The sequence below is a fragment of the Corvus cornix genome, chromosome 5, assembly GCF_000738735.6.
Source record: "Corvus cornix cornix isolate S_Up_H32 chromosome 5, ASM73873v5, whole genome shotgun sequence".
In the NCBI taxonomy this organism is placed as follows: domain Eukaryota; kingdom Metazoa; phylum Chordata; class Aves; order Passeriformes; family Corvidae; genus Corvus; species Corvus cornix.
In genome coordinates, this window is record NC_046335.1 from 35,945,657 (window position 1) to 35,967,241 (window position 21,585).

The 21,585-nt window shown below is 40.9% G+C and overlaps 1 protein-coding gene across 9 annotated transcripts in view; it reads right to left on the reverse strand.

Annotated features, from left to right (window-relative positions):
- The window catches only part of DPF3 (double PHD fingers 3), a 193,899-nt gene that overhangs the window by 64,949 nt on the left and 107,365 nt on the right, over positions 1-21,585 (reverse strand). For 6 of the 9 annotated variants that reach the window (XM_019282288.3, XM_039551924.1, XM_039551926.1 and 3 more), the window contains exons 4-6: positions 8,059-8,186; positions 4,057-4,152; positions 2,990-3,028 (exon numbers count right to left, since the gene is read on the reverse strand). In XM_019282288.3, the coding sequence (XP_019137833.2) occupies positions 2,990-3,028; positions 4,057-4,152; positions 8,059-8,186 (263 nt within the window). The remainder of the gene's footprint in view (positions 1-2,989; positions 3,029-4,056; positions 4,153-8,058; positions 8,187-21,585) is intronic. The other 3 variants (XM_039551925.1, XM_039551928.1, XM_039551930.1) reach the window with 1 other exon arrangement.

Consider the following 21,585-nt stretch of genomic DNA (forward strand, 5'->3'; position numbering starts at 1 on the left):
ACTGGCAGCTATAGAAACTGAAAAGCTCTGTTTCTCCACAGCACAGACTGCTCTGTCTTGAGCTCCAGGGGTGAGAGTGGAATTCAGCATCAAAACTACTTGATCCTGACCCTTCTCAGCTGAGATGCCAACAAGGGGACAGCTCATATCTGTCCATCAGTGGAGTTGTGATGTGGAACTGGGAACTGAGCCAAGGCCTTCAATTCTTTTATGTTCACTAATGTACAGCTTGTAAATGACAATAATTTTAGATTTGATCTTTGTTTGAGGAAGTGATCACGGGTGGATGGCTAAATAGTCCTTTATTAATTCTGCTAGCTACTCTATTCCTGGATAAAAACAACAGAATTGCTTCTGCTGCTCCTCTTATTAAACTGTTCATGTTTCTCACTCTAGACAAGGCCGCCTGACTCAAATCCTGCAAGCTTTTGCATGTGAAAATAAGAAAGGGACAGAGCTTTGGTAGGTAAAGCTGAAGAAGGTGTAGAAATCCTGAGAATATTTGCACCCAGACATAAAGGGGCCATAGAAACTCCATCCCTCTTCTATGAATTTGGAACAGAACTAGCATGATTAGAGCTGTGTTCCACTGGATATCTAAAGAGAAGTAATAAGGAACAGTTTTACGCTGGCCTGACAAAGTCTGTCAAAACAGGGACTTAAAAAATTTCACATGTTATTTCCCTGGGATTGCTCAGGTCTAGCTCTTAACACAGTCCCAAAGGAAAGACATGGATTTGCAGCTATCTGGATGGGGTAAACACTATTAGGTAGGACAAGGATAACTCTGCCTTCTGCAATGACCTCTGTGCAGTCCAGCACACATGTGCAGAGCAAGATTTGTAAGGGTGAACTGAAAAGCAGTTTCCCCCTAGAAATGGCCTCAGCAACAATTGTTTGGTGGAAGCTTCTTTACTGACCATATCACATAAAATCATCTTACTAGTCTGCAGTATTTTCTCTCTGACTGCCAGCTCTGTAAACCCCCTCTGGGCAATGAAATCAATCCCAAGCTAGTTCCTTTCTCCCCTCACTACTGCAAGACGTGCTGCAAGCTGAATTTCAGTCCATGGCAGCTCCTCCACAACCCTCAATTCATCAGGGAGTCTTCACACAGACAAGTGATTGGCCCTTACAAATATTTCTGCTGGTACCGGGATTAGGATCTAATTTCCCTATCCTACCAGCTGCATTGGCTTCTCAGAACTATGAAAAAGATGTAAAGTCTTATATTTGTCAGTAGTCAGTAGCTCTGACTCTATTCACACACTGGGAACATACCTGTTGAGTAAGAAAGTAGTATTTTTACATAGGTACGTTTCAGAATATGATAGTAATTTAAGGTTTGTTGCTCAGAATTTTGCTAGTCTTACAGCCAGCTGTTTCCCTTCAGACTGTTCTCTACAGAAATGCAGGGGCACAGCATTCATGGCATGACCACATGTCAGATACACTTTTTCATGCAATGAACACAGAGGCAGAGATTTTTCAAGTCAATGACTTTCAATGGGACTTGGGTTCCCAAATGTCTTTGGTGCTTTTGAAATTGTCCCACGGGATATCCAGCTGATGAGCAGACAATCTGTACAGGTGCAGCTGCGAACATCTCATATCTCCTAGCAAACTACCCTGCTCAGCTTCTACCACATTGTCCCTGTCCAGCAAAGACACTAAAAATTTCCTTCTGTAAATCTACCTCTTCAGCCTTCAGTGTCCTTCCCATGCCCCCATGATTTCAGGGCTAGCCTTGAGGGGAAAGGAAACCAAGCAACTGCACCAGAGGCACTAAACTGAATGCCCCATGCTTGCTGTCTGCACTCCAGGCTGTTGAATTCAGTCATCCTTGACTGCCTTTATTCTCCTGACAGGATGCAGCAAAGACTACGAGACTTGACATGAAAGGCCTGGAAGCCATGGCCCAGCAACCTTGAAGCAGCCCTGAAGCAGCCAGAGAGAGTAGCCAAAGGGACAGATGGAGAGTCCAGGATTAAAAATAAATCATGCTGTAGGGAAAGGAAGAGGCATGTGCAATTTGGAAAGTCCAGAGCAGTAATTCTGTTGCATTAATCCTGCATTTATGCTGTCAGTCCTTCTCACTCCTTTCTCTGAATCCCCAAAGGTCACACTCCACAGGATCTAGTTTCCTATGCATGTCCTTCCCCTCTTCTGCCCTCTAAAAATACCCTAACCAAGTCCTTCCCAGAAACAAAGAGCTGCCCAGGTTTCATGTCCCCTAATTTCAAATCCTTAGCCTCGATTCCCTATACTGGGTCAGGCTTAAGTTAGAAAAGGGCTGCCTTTAGAAAACTGGCAAAACACTTGTGACCAGATGCAATTCAGGTTTACCAGTTTTCAACAGCTAGATAACCTGGCCCTAATTTTGTAATCCTAATTTCTACCACCATTTTACTTTGATTATTGATGCCATCAAATAAAACTAAAAATTGCTCGAAGTATTTGGCACTATTCAGACTTCTCTTTTTTGCACTGAAAGAAGCCAGTGCACTAGCAGAGCAGGAGTGAGTTGGAAGAAAAAGGCAAGAGATCCTGCTTCTCCTGTACTTAATAGGGGGCCAGTTCCAGGGCAGAAAATAAAACAAATGTATGCTTCAAAATGAATGGGACACCTAGTACCCTCCAGCTCCTTTCCCTACAGTAACAGAGAAAAAATTCTGGAACATTTTCCTGAACATTTTCCTGAACAGGGAAGCAAAATCTTGCACATAACACTAACTTCAGGATTTTGTTTGTACAGGTCTGGGACATACGAATACACCAAATTCCCTTCTCCGGAGCAGTATATCTCTTTTAGCTATCCACTCCCTTTCATTCACCCTAACCAGCGTGTGCAATTTATGTGAGAGCAACTTATTAGAAAAGAGTTGTTAGCCTGGGATATTAGTTGATTGCTACAGTTAAGCTTGTGTGCATATATTGATTCTATCTCCTGGTTTTGGTTACTGGTTCATACAAATTTTCTGAAACTTACATTTTTCTGGAAAATTTTTTTCCAGGTGGGGGTCTTTGGCTAAGAAAGAAAGAAAGAAAGAAACTGGTTCAGGTGATTTTGAGAATAAGGAAGGTGAAATATATACTTATCCAATTATTAAAGTGCTTGATCTTATATTAAAGGACTTACGCTCCAAAATAAAGAGGAGCAGAAAACTGAAACAACACAACAACAGAAGAAACAAAAAGAGAGGGTCTGATGCATAAGTACATTGCAAGTATTCAATGTGGTTTCATGTCTCTTATTCAAAAGCTATTATATTCTGTTCATTTGGCCTAAAATGTGGCCCCTCTTGCTTGACTTCTATAAACACATCAAAAGGTACTTCTAGAGCTCCTGTGCCCCTGCAGCATCCACTGGAGCCAAAGAGAGATGAAAATGCTCAAAACTTCTGAGAATTGTGCTCACGTTTATTTAGATGCCTACCTTACAGGCCCACAATTGAAAATGTTGATTCCAAGTTTAAAATGTTGGCCTCATTACTTAACTGGTACGTTGATGAATTGTGAAGACATCTTAGGTAAGAGAAGGGACACAGAGTCCCCTAAGGATAAAATATTGCCCTTTTTAAGCAAATGGAAGATTTGCCATGGGCCCAAGAGAGCCAGTGTCAGCCACAAAATGCTACCCTGGAGAAAGCTGAAAAACTTATTAACACAGTTCAAGTTACTTTTATTAATACTTTTTTGGCTGTCACAACTGAATTTGCTGCTTTTCTGTAATTAGTAAATGTTGTTTTAAGAAGCGTTGTAATAACAGGATGTCATCATAATTACTACAGTTTACATTACAATTGTAAATACAACACTAAAGTAAATTTACCCCAAATTTTTGCTCTCAAAATAGTCTTTTGTTTCATGGCAATTCACAAAAATAAACTGAAAAATATTAAAAATCTATTACATATCACTGAAAATTACCTGTGGTTTTATCACTATCATATATTCATGGATAAAGACTTTGCATACATAATACACGTAAGAAATATACACTAGAAAGCAGAGGTTTGCTTCCTTCCTTTCCATTCCAATATACTCTCCACTTACCCGTCCTCTAGGCCTGTTCTTTCGTTTTGGAATATCTTCTTCCAAGTCTTCTTCCTCATTCACTTCATCTGCATTTTCATCATTTTCTAAAACCCTCTGTGGTTGAACAATAAACAGGAATGGTTAGAAGAAAAAAGGACACATACAACCAGCTACTGTTTACCAAAGTGACTGTGGGTTATTACAGTTGATACAAAGCCAAATCAGATCCCAGTACCCCTGCTTCTCTCTACTAAAGCAAAATTTGTTTTCTTTTCCACCCTAATATCTCCAGGGAATTCCTACTAAAAAATACCACTGGTATAAGTCAGCTATGATAAAAAGGTCCCTAAGAAAAAATAGTGGCATCACTGAGCACCAATATTCCAAGACAACACAAGTATTAGTATGCAAAATGCAGGCCCTGTCTGGGAATTTGTTTGACTTGGTTTTTTATTTTCATTTGTTGCAACCTAAATTGTTTTGTTTTCTTCTAATGTTGAGCGTGCACTTTAAGAATACAAAAATCAGTGGTTTTCTCCTTGGTAGCTCACAATCTTCTTTCTTTAGCAAAAATAGAGAAAATTCCTCCATACATTCCAGAATGGATCTAGAAAGCCATGTCTTTCAGGGCTTGCACCACAGGTACAACTCTAATCTGGAAGCAGGAGGTTTGTTGCATGAGAATGGTGAGGAATTACAGGTCTCATTGAGGTTAACAGCACCAACAGCAATAATTCATTCAACTAATTATTTATTAGGAACAATACTTCATCAGCTCACATAACTGTGAGATGCCTGGGCCAGGGAATTTCAATCCTTTTAACTCTATCTTTTGAAATGTAACCTCTATAGAACCAAACGCAGGCTGGCTGTCCTGCATGAAAACATGCACAAGTCAGACATCACACGAAAAAAGGCCAGACAAATCATCACAACACTAATGTGGGAAGAAGTCCCATTGAAATTTCCCCAACTCTTGGCATGTCTGCTAGAAATACAGAAATTGGTCCGAGCCACTCCTGCCATTTATGGTGCTGGGCCATTTTGCAAGGGACTAATCTGGAATCACTAACTTACCTTTGCCATGCCAACATTCATTTAAACTACAGCCACGATGCAGATTCAGATCAGTGACATTAAACTGATGGGAAGGTTTTCAGTCTTACTCTATTTGCCCCTTCTCTCTAATTTCTACTTAAAAGCTATCTGAGAGCCAGCAGAGGGAGAACAGGAGCAGATCAGTTTCTTTCTCTTCTTTCAACATACCTCAAGCACCAAATTCTGAATTTGTGGGAAAGAATACAACAGAAATTTCACATTTCAAAAAGCCTGTATTTAGAAGACCAGTTACAAAAGTTCATTCTTATTTTATCAGCTAAATTTCCATGACTAATAGTGGTCAGTGCATTACAAACAAGTTGTAGCACATGACAGAGGATCAAGTCTTCATCTAATTTTTGCTCCTTCTATTTTTGAATATGAGGAGGTTATTAATGACCTCCAACTATCATGAAATACAAATTCACATAATACTGGAGTACTAAATACTAGAGGGTGTAAAAGTTAAGCAGGTTCCAGTTCTGCACACATAAAATGTTTCTTCAAAATTCATACAACTGCATACATTAATTGACTTCATCTTAGGACTGAAGTGCTTGAAAAATATTGTACATGAGGAGACTGTAAGAAATGTAAGGATGTATGTAAGAACATAAGCAAACTTACTGACGTGAGTCTGTATTTTTACATTGTTTCGTATCTTAAATATCTCAAAAAAAACCTCAAAACAGGGGCAACCACATTGTATGTGGGAGGGAAAGGAGCTAATTTACAACAATGACACTACACAAGAATTAAGAGAAATATTACAAACCACTTTCTTCCTTTAAAATTGAAGCACCGATTTAGGAAATAGATAATATGTAACCAAGTGTGAATTTGGTGACACTGCCAGAGTAATGACTTTAATCCTTGATAGAAGGGGCATAACCTTTCTGCTGCATGGTCAGAAGGCTACTCTAACTCTTCTCCATCAAACAATGGAGACACACATTCAATACCAATTTACCATAGGGCAAAATCATCAACCCTGTTTCATACCAACTGTAGAGCAGGGTCCAATGCCTGCATCTATTTAGCAGGGGAGCCCTTAGATGTTTTAGCAGAGTAACTTTTCTTTTCCTATTATGTTTTTCTAAAACAGTTTCCCAGCCCTATGTGCTTTGGTGCAGCCAAGCACCAAGTCATCTTCTCCTGACAGACACGATGAATTTGGGAGGGTGGCAAGTGGCTGGGACTGAGGTGGGAATTACAATTATGTGTATCCCACCTGCTCACTCTCAGCACTCTTGAGGCTGGGCCCTTTAGAGCTACAGCACAGACAAGTATGCAAAGGAACGAAAGAGAGATTTGCATTCTCTTATTTGTCGTACTGATAAAGGCACTGACTGTGATTTTGATCTGGTACAGTCTAGCTGCCAGGTGCCAAAGTACACACTGAAAGCTGCCTACTAGTGAAGGCTTTGGCAATCATTGTTCTACAGACTGAATCCAGATAAGCTGTGCTTGCATAAAATAAAGCAGCAAGACATGCCTTTTGCATCTGTTCTGAGGAAACCAGCATTCAGGTGACAGGTCACAGCTACAGCAGTTTAGCTGAAAATTTGTTCTATTTTTTTGCACCCCCTCCCTGCTCTGCAAAGCCTGGATTTATGTCAGTTCCAACATCTCTGAGGTCTCTTTCCTCTGACTGCTGCTGGGGATAATTTGGGAGCTCAGATCACACAGCAACATTCAAAGGCACTTGTCAATTTCATAAGGATGCTGCACCATGACTTCTGGTGACCTTGGAAGCAAGTAAAAACAGACCTTTAGCAAGAGCTCTCAGCTTCATAGACCCAGATTTACTACTGAAAAAGCAAACACAGAGCAGTTCTAATGCAAAGCTTTTCCCCAATCCATGAGCATGGGATGCTTCCTCCTTGATGGTGCTCTTTTACCTGTGCAACTGGGAGTGGGAAACCAAATTTTGCTGCCTTTACCTGTGTGAAATTTCTAACAAATAGAGCAGTAGAACTGAACTCCAGGTAATACAGATTTGATGCCTATGTTTTTCTGTTTCATTTGGCATGGGACTGACCCCTCAAATTTTTACTACTTTTAGGTATAGATGCAACATTTTGTATCTCAGCCAAAATTACCAAGTTTGACACATCGCTAATAATTCTCACTAACAATCTCTAAAAAGACTCATGGCACAACGGTGTTTTAGCATCACCAAAGATGTGCTGCTGTGGGAGAGGCCCACTTTCCTAGTGATTTAAGATGTTTTAAAAGTGACATGGACTTACAGAAGAACCCTTTATATTAGCAGAATTGCTTCTATAACAGACCTATAATTGTATTTTGGCTTTTAATTGTTGAAGGATGAAATAGAATCTTGACAAATAACTTTCAAACCATAATGCATGTGAAGAGGCAATATTTCTCATACTGCATCACTTATAATAACTGAGATATTTAAAATTACAATTTTTTAAGTGGTTTTTCTTGTATACTTCCAGAAGGCTACCTACTATTAAAAAAAACCCACCAAAACACAAACAACAAAACAGGTAAGGCAATGACATGTTTTTTTCCATGGCAGATGTGAATCCAATTTGAAATCCATGTCCAAACTCATTTCAAATATGAGTCACTAAAATTCAGTTTATAGTTGGGATCCACCTCAGCTTCTCAGATTTTTACGTAATTATCTCATAGTGCTGCAAAATAAATTCCAACACAGGACCCGTGCAGAACACAGTCAAACAACAGAGATTCTTGTGACAGGAGAAGCATGTGAGATACTGACATCATTTTGAGCATCACAGTGTAGCACAAAGGTTTGATAACATTTTGGCAGTAGAATGACACAGCTATCAACAGATGCACTGTTCTGCCACAGGACAAAAGACTCCTAGACTTAGAGACAAATTGTAAAATCCAGCCCTGATGTCAGGGCATGGGGCTCTCCTTTACCTGGATTTCTTGTATAGTGTCTTCCTCTTTAGTGTCTGGTTTTTTCTCTATTCCCTCTCCACGCAGCAAGGCTTCCAGAGTTGTACTTTCTGAGGTGAACCCATCTTTTTTCAGAGGCAGATCAACTTCTGAAAAACAAAACACACTCACTGTGTGTCTCCCCCAAAGAGCTAACAGGAAGAAGGACAGAGATGTCAAGCAGATGATGAACAGACTTTCAAACTTGTTTCTGTCTTAAAGGAGAGCTCTTCAAGTTCATTTAACCACTAAGGAACTCCATATATGATTAATTTCTATCTTACTGAAAACCTGGTATCTTTTCAATTGCCGTGCTTGCTTGCAGAAAAAAACGCTGGATATATTTTATCAGGAGGAAATAAATGGGGGAAAAATCCTTCTCCTTTGCGTAAACTCTCTTTGCTTCAAATAAAGAACAAAAACAGGACTTCTTAAGATACCGAAATAACAAATATGAAGAATCTGATCTCCTGAAGAAGAAAAGTAGCTTAATGCAATTTAGCATCTGGCACAGTTTAAATAGTACAGCTTCAATCCTCTTTCTCCTACACCAGGGCATGTTCCACATGTGGGAAAACAGAAAGCTTGTGTGGGGGGCCAACGCTGAGACCTTATGTTGAAAAAAAAAGGGACATGTCTTGAATTTTCATGTAATGTTGACTAGATAAAATCTCCACTTGGCTCCAGCTGGCCAATACCAGCAAAGAAACACAGTTATGAGTGCAGAATCTTACCTATAAAATGGGATGACGCCCAGTCACTGCAGGAAGAGCCACAGGCTGGCTCAGGAACAGGCTGGGGACAGAGCTCCAAAGACAGTATGGATTTATGAGGAAGTTTGATGCAACTTGCTGGAGAAGTGAAGGAACAGAGCCTGATTCCCCTTTCAAATGCTGCTACTAGATTATGAGGCAGTGCAGCAGACAGGCAAACACAGCACGTTAACTTTAGCAAGATGTTAAAATATACCTGGGCAATAATCCAGTTTTCCTTGTAGATCCTAGCCTCTATACCACTCATACAGGGGCTCATTTAGAGCAACCCTATGGCAGGGAAACATCCTGCACATGTCTTTACCTGACAGTGCCAGGTATGGATTTCTTAAGTACTCCTTCCCTTCTAAAATGAATTCCTTTCTCTAGACCAGTATATTTAAAAGTAATAAATATACAAGAACGACGCTTACAAATCAGCATCTGGTGTCTGTATTTCAGAGTCCTGTCTACTTCTTATGCTTTAGAATTGTGTTTTGTTCCTCAGTCTGCCTGAAGCTCCCTGCATTTCTATCACCATGATTTGTAAATTCTGCAGGGCAGAAATTCATGTGTTTTTAAAGTCCCAAATCACTCCTGAAAAACAAATAATGAATGAGTACTTGCACCTGGGACAGTAAAGTATAATCTGCTTCTTGGGGTCAGTTGTGTCCAACTTTAAGCTAGCAAATGATTCAGGGTCTCCAATCAGTACTTCCACAGCATGCTTACTCCGGTCTTCTGAAGTGAGAGAGCATTGCTTAGCCAATAACCACAGAAAATCCAGCAAAAATTCCAGGAAAAGCTATTCTATTCATGGAGGGAAAGGCTGGGTACAAACCATGCAGAAAAATCAAACCACTGGGATTTTAAAGGAAACTCCCAGAACAATCCACACAATGGGATGGGGTCAACTGTGAATTGATCCCCCTTCTCATCACAAGGAGCTCTATTCAATCAGGCCTCTGTTTTCACCATTAAGTTTGGCATACCCACCCCATTATGGCCCCGTCCCCAACTTCTCCCTTGCTTGAGCTATAAAAAAGACAGAAGAGTCAAAAGAGAGTCCCACAGATTGAATTTCCCTGTATGAACTCCTAGTACCTCCCTCTGGATCCAGACATTTCAATAGAAAGAAGGGATTTTTGACTTGATTTATGTGCAAATCCCAACACTTGGATCTGAAGTCATGAAGAAATCTCCATAATCATCTCTGGATTTGGGCTTGGCTTGGGTTCAAAGTCCTGTGTTTGGGTGCAAAAGGGCATTTGCTCTGTATTTAGAACCTTGTAGGACTGCAAAACCCAAGGGGTCATCATACATTCAGCAAGCGAAGAAGCTTCAAGGAAGCTCAAGGGCATTGGAAACAAACATGTCTTCACTGTGACAAGCTATGTATGTCTCTGGATACCAATACATTCAGCAAATGAATGCATTAGAAAAGGAAATGAGCAAGGAAAGGATGAGGGATAAGTAGAACATATATGAAGGTAGAACTACTCCCCATTTGTTCCAGATATATCGAACATGAAGTTTGAAAAGAGGGAAAGGTAGGTTTTAAGGTCAAAACAGGCAGCTGTCTTTAATAGGCATGTTTGTTCTGTGTGGCACTGCTACTTCCCAACAACAACACTCCAGGAGGACTTTTCATCCAAAACTCTCAGAGCATTTCCTAATTACTAAATTTAACATTCCACTGACAAGGCGTTGTAAGGTAATATTTTTATTCACACTTTACTGATGGGGAGACTGAGTCACCAAGAAGTTACGTTAGTGAGCTGGGAATCCAGCGAAAATAAACCCAGTGTCTGTCTCCCATTTGCTCACTAAGCTGACTGCCATTCAACTCCTTCACTTTCTTCTCCACTGGTAGCTTCTATGAACCCACTTTAATTCTTAAATAGCTCTAAAAAGGGGGAAATGGCATACTCTGTCTTATCTGGAATGTAGAGTTTACAGTATAAAAACTTCAGAGGTCCAAAGACAACCCCTTGTAATGAATTCAATCACTGTCATTAATTCAATCCTTCCTGGAAGATGGCTAGTCTGTAAAGGATACAGTAATAAAGACAGGAAATTATGTTTCCAAACAAGTTTTTGAATCCCCAGAGATGAAAGTCTTCAAAAATCTAAAAGATAGTTCAGTTCACCTACAGAAATAGTTAAACACTATAAGGGATCATTAAATTCATTTCACTAAATCCCTTATTTTCTCTTTCCTATTTAACTATCCATGATTTTCCCACAAAAGCAAAAAAAGTATCTTTTCTCTTATGCCAGTACCCTAAAGAAAACTGAGGAGCCAACTCAAAAACTGAAATGTAGTTTTCATGTGAAAGATCAAGGCCTTCCCCAGACTATGAGAACTGCTGTTTGGAAGTAAGGTGCGGTCTGTTCCACTCACTGTCCTGCTTATAAAGGTGCCAGCCAGTGCCTGAAGCTTCAAACAAGGCCAGAGGGAGACTCTTCTGGGTTTAAGGAATTAAGCTGTGACCCCGTGCTTGCCTCTGCTTTGATATTGGTCATGCCACACTGTGCAGTCACCTCACATGTTGCAGAAGAAGCTGTGAAAGTCTGTCACGAGAGAAATGCAAAAACTTACCTACCCTAATACTGCATTGCATCCTGAGAGATAAATGCAGCATCCCTTCCAGTTATCTTGAATCTGGCTCTTGTGAAAATACACAGAACAGCCCAGCCCTTTCTGAATTTTGATACACTTTTACCCTTGATGTTTTCCCACCCGATTGAGTTCAACAGTTAAACTATGGTTTGAAAGAAGGAGTGTTTCACTTTATTTATTGCCAGCCCCCTTGTTCTTTCTGGGGAAAATAGAAGTTCTTGACCAAAATGTTTGTAATTTCTTTTTATTCCTCTCCTTTCAAGGATAAACTGTCACAATCTTTTCTGTTATTCTGCTGTGGGAGGCTTTCCATATGGTCCTGACAAACCTCTCTGAACTTCCTTTTATTATACACCAGTCTTCCCAAGATGGACCTGTACTGCATCTGGTATTCTCAGACGAAACCACATCCCCCATTTAAACAAATTAATTACAATATTCTTTAGATTACTCCTCAGGCTGTGTCTTTCAATGTCCAGTTACTTACTAAGCAGAAGAATTAGGAATCTTGTAATGGGGACAAGAACTTCCCATAAGGAATACATTCAAACACACAGGTACCATATTAAAATGCCCATCCCTCTGCCCACGCCCCAAGCACATTCATATCTCCCCAAGGTGCTTTGCACAGACCTTCCCAGCCATGATTGCTCTAAATAACTTCATATTATGTGCAAATCTTTGTAGTTGACAAGGTATTCCCACTCTGCAGCTTGTTCATTACTGTATTACACACCAGTGGACCAAGCACTAAACCTTGATGCACCAGCTGTAAGCATTAATCTATAATGAAAGTTCTTTCTTCCACTATCTTTTATTCTAAAAGTGTTGATCCAAGACAATTCTTTGTTTCTCTTTGGAGACATACCAAAGGTCTTCAGAAAGTTTAGGAAAATTGTCAACCTGCCTACCTATTAGTTCTTTACATATCATGTAAAGAATTTTAAGAAAGTGGTGAGGCATGCTTTTCCTTGGTAGGAAAAAATGTAGTTGGTTAGAACCTCCTATATCATCATTTCCCAGGTGCTTTACTGCTTATATCTAATAACTGTTTCAATCAATTTCTCAGATGTTCATGTAGAATTTATGTGTCTTTAAATCTTTGAATCACATCCAAATACTTTTTAAATATAGGTAATAGCATTTGCTACCCACTAATTTTTCTAAATTCTTTGTAATTTCTGTTTTGTATCACAAGCTCTTCTTCAAACATTATAATTTCAGAGAACATAATCTTTATTACAAGTAATAACTACCAGTAAAGGCACTATAATTAAAAGCTTACTCTTTTGTATGAAAATTTTAAGAAGGTTTGTAGATAAATTTCCTTTTGATTAGTACCACAAACATAACAGCACATGGTTAATGTAGCAGATACAAGAACTAGTTAGAACTATACAAAATGGAAATGTCAAATCACCAAAAATCATCAATGAAAAATAAAATGTTATTTAAGAATTCTTCCTGTTTTAGTAAACCACAGTAGTCTTGGTGTCACAGCTAAATATTGTGCATATATTATAATTCAAATATGTGTGTGTGCATATAATTAAAATTTATGTTTCTTAACTTGGCAGAGTCCCTTTCATAGTGATTAAATTAACATGGTTATTTCTGCTTACCAGCCCAGTGCAGCAACCTCTCTATTTATTAAGGTCCTGAGATTGCAGTGGTAGAATCTGAACTAGCACCCATGCCAGTGTCATTCTTGTATCTGTTTTCTATTGAACTGCTGCCTCCAAGAGAAGCACATTTTCACAAATCCCACAAAATGGTGGGCTTTTTCGAGTTTTGATTTGCCAAAATAGCAAAATAGCTGCAAATTCCTGTCCTTAAATAAGCTACGTTTACAACGCATTGAGAGCTAAGCAACTTTTCAGTGTCTCTTTGAAACATAAATTTAAAACAATAATCCCTTTTTCTATACAGTGCAATGTATTTGTTTTACAATGGATCATTTCCATCTCCACAGTAGCAGCTGCCACCCAAACCATCATCTCTGTGCACTCGTAAGCAGCTCCATTTCCAGTTCTAATTGGGAACAGAGATACTTATTGGGTGAGTTCCAGCATGATCTATCACGCCAGAGACAGCTACTATGCAAACCAAAGCAATCCAGCTTCCAAAAACCCTCTTAGACAAACACTGACTTTGCACATAGATTCTTGCTTTTTTGTTTCTTGGTGCCGTTTTTTTGGAACATAAAAAGAGCCAGAGGAAACTATATGTTAAGAGTCCAAGAAGAGTTGTTTAGGATGGATAAATCCAAGGATATTACCTTAATAACCACTACCTCTTTAAAATCATATAGGTGGTCTAAAAAAGCCACCTAATTCACAGCAAACAGAACTACTGCTGAGTGAATGCAGCCACTAAGCTCATTAAGAGGATGTGGCAGGATGTGTCTGAAAGTGCAGTGCAGTGGCTCAGCAAGCAATTAAATCCCATGACAGTTTAAAATGAGAATCTATCAGTGTCACAAGAGTGTGAAGCCTCAGCATCTCTGTTGTTCCCACCCCCAGCGTTTTATTTATTATGGCGTATTGGGAACATGGAAAGTCAAAAAGATTATAATGAAATATGCCATATAAAAACCAGATTAAGCCTGCTCTTCTTTGGGGAAATATGCAGAGAGAGAAGCTGTCTGTTAGCTGTCGAGTTTGCAAAAGATACCATCTTTTGGGATGGTGCTCTCTGCCAGCAGACAGAGTGCCCCAGGGGAAATGGTGGTGAAAACCCAGACAAGCAGCATCCATCCATCCATCATACGCTCATCTCCACATCTCCAAGGCACAAATATAGTGTTAGAGTGCAAAGGGTGGGGGCAGGGGGATGGAATCCCTTAAGAAAGAATGGGGAGACAATGCCTTACATGAATAGCTGCATTTCGTAGCTTTTCTGTGCATGCACAACCAGACTCTCCTTAGCTTGCTTGCTTGCTTGCTTGTTGTGTTCATGGCCAGTATGGTGACTTGCTAGCATCCTTGGAACTGATACATTCACAGCAGTGACCAGAACCAGGGGTACTAAAGGCAGGGCTCTGCCTCTGCCAGCACAGCGCAGCATGGACCTTCACTCCTCCTGCAGATCCGGATCTCCAAAACCCTTCTTTCACTACGCCACATCCTGCTCTCCCAGGGGTAGATGCTCATGTTATTGCTATTATGATTTAATGCTATCCCACTCTTTAATGCCCCTGCTATCCCACCCTTTTCTCCCAACTCGACTTCAATTCAGCACCCATCTGCAGCAAACTTGTCACTGCCAGTTCTACACATACATGGTCCACAGAACCTCCTGCCTGCCCAGCCCTGGGCCTCCCCTGGGACAGATTGCTGATAACACAGACTCTCACAATGAGTCCATAAAGCCAAACAAATGTCCCTAGAGAGTAGTAAACATCAAATTCACTTTTTTTTAAATCCAAGCTGCAATATAGCCATGCTATACTAGAGGTTGTAAGGCTACTCCAGTAATTCTTTGTCTTCCCCACAAATCCCACTCTAGACCTCATGTATATTATTGCACTCTCAAGGTAAACTGGGCTGTGGTGAGAACAATAATCCAGCCAAAGACAATGTTAAACCACTTCTAGAAACGAGACCATTTGAAAACATGAGAGTATTTGTTTCCACAGAAAGAAACCATTTTGAGTGGAAAAAATAGTTTGGGGGACTCTCTGTCCTATAAAGCTCTGAATTCATCTTAGCAAATGTTTGAAATTTTAGGCACTACTGAGGCTTGCTCTAGGGAGCACAGGGAGACTGGAAAATCCCAATGTGTCCCTAGCACCTACTCCTGGAAAGCTGCTAGTCTTATGACTCGGTTGGGGTAGGGCAGAGGGTAGAGGAGAAAGTGAAGACAGAGGAGAGATGAAGATCTGATATGGGTGGGACTGTACACTTCCAGTCTTTAGCTTGGGCATAAGTGCAGAAATATCAGAGGACAACTTTAAGACTGGGATTCAATGGAAAGCTTCTATCAGCCCCTAGTTAAAACACATCCTAGGAGGCTACAAGACAACAGAAGGGAGAAATAGGGCTGCAGAAAATTGCAGAGGCCCTTAAACATACAGCTAAGCACTGTTTAGTTTAACCCAATAACAAAATGTGGACTTTACCAGCAGCTGTATTTCTCTGGCAGACTAGAATGCCCCTATAAAATCTCTCTCAAAAAAAACCAAAAACAAAACAAAACGGTCTTCTTGTCAGTTGTCTCTTGGAAGTTTTCTGCAGATTTATTTCTCAGCACAGATATAAATCATTGTCACATATAATAAGCTGTACCTGCTTCTCAAAGACTGCCAAATTACAATATCAGACTAAATGCTGGATCAAGTAACTACCCTCAGGGCTGAAATCGTCTCCATTCAGAAATATCTCCATTCAGTAGCAATTTTCTAGCACTCATTTGTGTTCTGGTCACTCTTGCATTTGTGTTCTAGATGGGCTCACACTGCACCAGGACTTCTGCAGCAACACTGTAGGCACTATCAAGGGACAGAGGCAAGATAACTGCTGCAATTTAAAGAAAATTATTAAGTAAAAAAGCCTATTCCTTTGGGCTTTGTGTCACCCTAACAGGGTTTCTGGTCTGTTGGGAGTAAAAGAATAACCTGGGGTATCTATCTGCAAATGGCCATATAGAATCACTCACACAGATAGATGATGGGCATTTTGACCCCTCCAAAGCCCCAGAATTAAATAATTAACCAGACAGTTATGAGCTAACACCAGTCCCCTCCTCCCCACAGGTGGGATAGTCATGTCCACATTGCACACTCTGCAAAGGGTAACAGGGAGTGGACCTCCACTGCAAACAACTGCACTATATGTGACAGAACTGAATAAAAACACTTGTACTGAATACAAACTCATACATAAACCATGTGTAGAGCCAGCCATGCCAACCTTCCTGCAAATTCTGTGAGATTCTGCATAGCTTCTCTTCCTTATCGAGGACAGTGGAGGGGATACCTTTAGTAACAGATAAATCTCTGTAATGCAGTTATCTCTCAGCTGCAGTGCACAAGCATCCCAATTAATTCAGTCCAGGCCTAGCAGAGCCGGCACTAAGCCAGAGCTGATAAACCTGCCAAAGCCAATCTGAGTCCTGCAGTGATTCTTGGGAACCTGCTCTGTGCGTTCTGCTGCTCCGGACTGAGGGGGTTTATGTGCTCAGCTCTGGCTGGCACCGCACGGAGCAGCAGCTCCGCTGATGAGGCCTTTCTAACACCCAGAGTTCTGGGGAGCAGGCAGAGACACCCAGTCACCCCAAAGGCATCAGCAAGGTGTGGCAGGGCTTATTAGCACCGCTCAGCCAGATGCCAGCTGGCCCAGCCCTGATCCTGCATGGCTGCCTGCAAAGCTCCCACACGCGGGCAGGCCTGGGGAGCAGCACAGCCACGCTTGCACGGGGCCATGTCTGAGGGTCAGCCATGCCAGGCACACCTGGGCCAGCATCCCTGGCTCAGCGAGCACTGAACTGCATAAACCAATGCAGAACAGAAAGGCCACAGCAAAGTGGCAATCATTTTAGGATGGGATAGGGAGCAACCACCCCAGATGCTGCCTTTGGCATCTCTGCTCTCCCAAGTGATCCTGGGCCAAATTCTAACAGAGGCACTCTCTGCTTTTCCATCATCTGTCAAATGGAGATAGTCTTCACCTATCCTCTGGGGTTTGGTAAGGCTTGTTTAATATTCATAGGCATTCAGGCATTCAAATAAAAAGCACCAAAAATGCAAGGTGGTCTTACAGGCTCTCACAAAGACAGATTTAAACATAGTTTCTTTCCAGCCAAGAAAAACACTGAAGAAGTAGGACTATTTCCACAGATACCAAATTTCAGGGGCCGATTCACAAATTCCAAAGGACAAAGATAATATTTACTCCTATGTTAAGATGCATCTGACAGATGAAGCTATATAAGTGAAAAATGTTATTATAGGAAGGAAGGCTTGTAATAGAAAAAAGGGATGAGGTGCTAGTAGGTATCCTTTCAGAAATGGGAAAGAACAAAGCAAATTATCTCTGAGATGCTCAGATCTCTTGCCACAAAAAGGCAAGCAATTCCAAGAGGCCTATAAAGGGTTTAGACAAAAAGGTGAACTCTAGAATTAATAACAGAATGGTAAACAGGAAGATTAATGGCACCAGAGAAAATGCAGATGGTGAAGCCCAGCCTGCAGGCTCAGCAAGACTCTGAACAGGGAGGGGAAAAAAGGCAAGGTGTAAACAAGGTGACCTTCAAAGGCACGGGAATGCCTGCCAACAGGCCAGCCAGAGGGCATCCCAAGACACAGATGTGCCATCTGGGGTAGGCTGTCTCATGACAACGTGAACGAGATTTGTCTTTTTCAGAATTTGCAGGGAGGCAAAATGGGTAGTGGCAGAAAATATGACCATTCATTCAAAAGTGGCACAATTAAATGCACAGGTTGGAAAAGGATGCCATCCATTTTGTAAAAAAAATACAAAAGAATTCCCTGAATATCCCCGCTCAGAAAGGTCTTGTGCCCACTTGTAAAGCCTGCTCATGCAAGGTGTGGGGGAGGAGAAACTGGTTTTCACCAAACAAATGTTTTCCTTGAGGGTTTATGCTTTAAGTTTATGGTAAAAAGAAAGAAAAACCCTCAGCACATACTGCAAAGCAGCTCTTTAAACCAATGATGGTATAAATTTTCCCCATCTTGGCATAAGTCTGTTCACTCCAGATGGCACATTTGAGTTGAAAGCAGGTAAAGATTTCTCAGAGATCTCTATGTCCAGTATTTACAGAGTTCCCTTGCTTTGCCTCAATGCTTAGTTGGTCCTTCTGTGTGCCTGGGAGATCTCAGTACTTTGCCTACAGTAAAAACTGGGAGAGAGAAATCTCCTACCATAGTTCTGCAGGGAAGCCTGGCTCTGTCAGGCCTGATGCTTAGATCATTGTGATCAACCAGGAAAATTAAAAAGTAAATGCAATCACACATTTTTTTCAATGCATCAATCAAACAAGACAGTGGGGCAGTGCTAAGGGAAACAATGCTATCTCTAAACAAGCCTTCTACAGAATAAGCCAAACATGAACTGTTATGATATCCAGAGGCAAGAATATTAGGGGGAAACAGAATAAGCAACATTATAGCTCACTGTGGAAAAAAAGCAGACCTTAGCTATGGGAGTCCAGCAAGCAGTGTATTCACACACCTTTTTTTCCTTTCTGCCTGGCTCAAAGTGCATAAAATCTGAGTATTTCAAGCAAAACTGGCCCATCTGAGTTCAGTGCTGAAACTGGCTACTTCAGTGCTAGGAGCACAAACAGACATATCTGAATGTGTTTTATTCTGATGGGCTGCATACCAGTGAAGATATTGCCATGACCTCTGGTTTCACAGTAGGAACCACGGGTGCTGGATGAGGTCAGGCAGCTCCTGCAGAGCCTGCACAGCCCAGTGCTATTACATCAAGAAGGCTTGACTCAAGTGAGCTTGATTGTTGGCAGGAGCTGCCACCATGGCTCTGGGCATCAGCACACACCTTTATCCAGAAAGTCCCATCATGTGGCTCTGTTGGTTGCTTTTTTAATAGAACAGGAATGGAGAGATGAAGAACACACCTGAAAACACTAATGTGGCAGTGAGGAAGGAATCAGGAAAACAAGGGAGAAAAACAGCAAGATGGAGGAAAGGTACTATATTCCTTCTCCTCGTCTGCTGCAGCTAACTAGGGCATCCTTGTTCTGAAAGCTGCTACAGAAAAGTCTCAAAAATGGAAGCCCTGGGCCTTGAATCATGTCTTTTCAATATCTCTCTCCTTTCTTCTCTCTGCTAACAGAGAAACACTGTAAACTCCCAGACCCTGAAAATATCTATTTCCACACCTTACAAAATACAGTGAAAATAGATGATAATAGGGAAGAGAGAGAGATAGCCATGCAAGGAGAAAATAAAGTGAAATAGAGAATAGTTGCTCTTCTCTCCTTTCCTTCTGCTCAGCTTTAATTTCCCTTTGTTCATCTAACACTGAGCCAAACTAAGCCAAAAGGAGCTGCCATGCTGGGCTACAAGATTGATGGCTGCAGGCAGACTCCACAGTGAAGAGACGGATGACTGGTCATTTCCCGCGATGCACTGAAAAACATCCATCCTTGCAGCCATGCTGAGTCCATTTGTGCTCCTTTTGAAAAGAGAGATAAACACAGGCAGCCAGAGGCACCTGGCTGTCCTTCTCCCTCAGAAGGACACAGCTATAGTCCTCTGGGTTCCTTGGGAAGGTCGCTCTGTCCATCCCTGAACATCTGGCTGTGGGATTTGCTAACTCTCTCTCTCCCCCGGCAATCATCCATCTATTAGAGCACAGTGCAGGTTGGAAGAAAACAGTGAAGAGAATGGTGTGACAACCTCATCAATCTACAGCTACACGCTTGGCTATTTAGTTTTCTTTACACTATTCCTAAATGCGGGGGGGGGGGGGGGGGGTGGAGGAGAATTGCTACTGGTATGAAGGAGGGAATTGCGGAAATGGCAGTGTGGATTGGAGTAAGTCCTTACGACTATTAAAATGTTGCGCATGTACTAAAGCAGTAGGGAACTAATTAAGATTCAGGATTGAAAGGCAAAACAAAAAAGTTGGATGCACTCTTGTTCCATCTGTAGCACTGACTGAGAGTTCAGATGTACTTGGGGCATCATCTTTAGCAGAAAGAGGTTAATTTTTTTTTTTTTTTTTGCCCACTCAGATATTAACAGAAAGCTCCCTGGAAGGATATACTGTAAGTATATTTATAGTGCCAGCCCTGGTATAGCAGCTTCAGAGGCACAAAGCACTTAATCCTGAGTCCTTTCTATTTAGTTAATAGTGTCTTTGTTGCTGATACTGTCCTGGTCTATAGCCCTGCTCAACAGATACAGCCTCTGTGTTTCCAGTTCTCCTGTTGTGCTGCTACCTCACTTAGGCAATGAGCATTACATGGCAGATGTATCCATAGCATCACTTACAAATTAGGATCACTCCAGAAATTCCTGTAACCACGAACCTCACTTTGTCAGAGTAGCACATATCTGTAACTGTGTCATTTACACACATTTCACCAAGGAAATCATGAGAAGATAAAAGCATTCACCATCCCTCAAAAACACAAAGAAATGAGTCACTTGCTTCAAGTGTTTATATGTAGTTTTAGCACTCTACCTGAGCCAGCTTTGAAAATTTGTCTTTTATTCCCATCATGCGGTGCCATTTATTTTAAGCCAACAATAAAAGGATTTTCACTACAGCTCTTTAGGACATACATAGGATATTAATCATGACCGTATGTTTTCCTAAGACATAAACCCCATACTTGCCAAGGGCAATCACTTGCATTCAGAAGAGCATAATTTCTATCAAGAGGGGCAAAGTTTCCATCCTTTCTCCTACATCAAGAACCATAGCTTTAGCTGATGGAAATTGCTGCTTGCTGTTACCTTTATCAGAACTACTCACCTACAACAGTTAAGGTCCCAGCCCTTAATTACCTGGTTTGTTTAAGGGGAACAATGTTCCAAGTGCATCCTGAGTGAGACCTCTGGTCTAGAAGACATTGCACATAAAAGCCATATCCACCTATTCCAATGTGTTGCATCAAACCTCCTTCCCCCATGGAGTTCATTACTGGGAAGGGATGCTATGGGAAACACCAATGGTGTCAGAATCATGAAGAATAAAACACCTGTAATAAACTATTAGTCAATCAAATGCAAAATACAGGGAATATTGAAATTAATCATAATCTAGTAAAAACATACTATTATCTCTCAGGTACAAGATGATTATGAGGCCGTAAAATGTTTACTACAGAGAATGGGAAGGGAAGGTTGGTGGGAGGTACAGGGATGTGGGAGGGGAAGTCATCATACTCTCTCCATTCTACTCTCAGCAGTTCTATAATGCTTGGCTTTTCAGAGTTGAAACTGAATATTATATTAACATTCATTGCTCATTCCGTTATATTATGTACCAGGAAAATAACACCTGCTATAAATACTATAATATTTCATGGTACAAAACAATTTAATTTGCTATATGTCAGGAGAACAATAACATTTAATAAATAGGGTTTTAAAAAGCATATTTTAATGTAATTATATTCTATAATGTCTTTGCTGGTTTT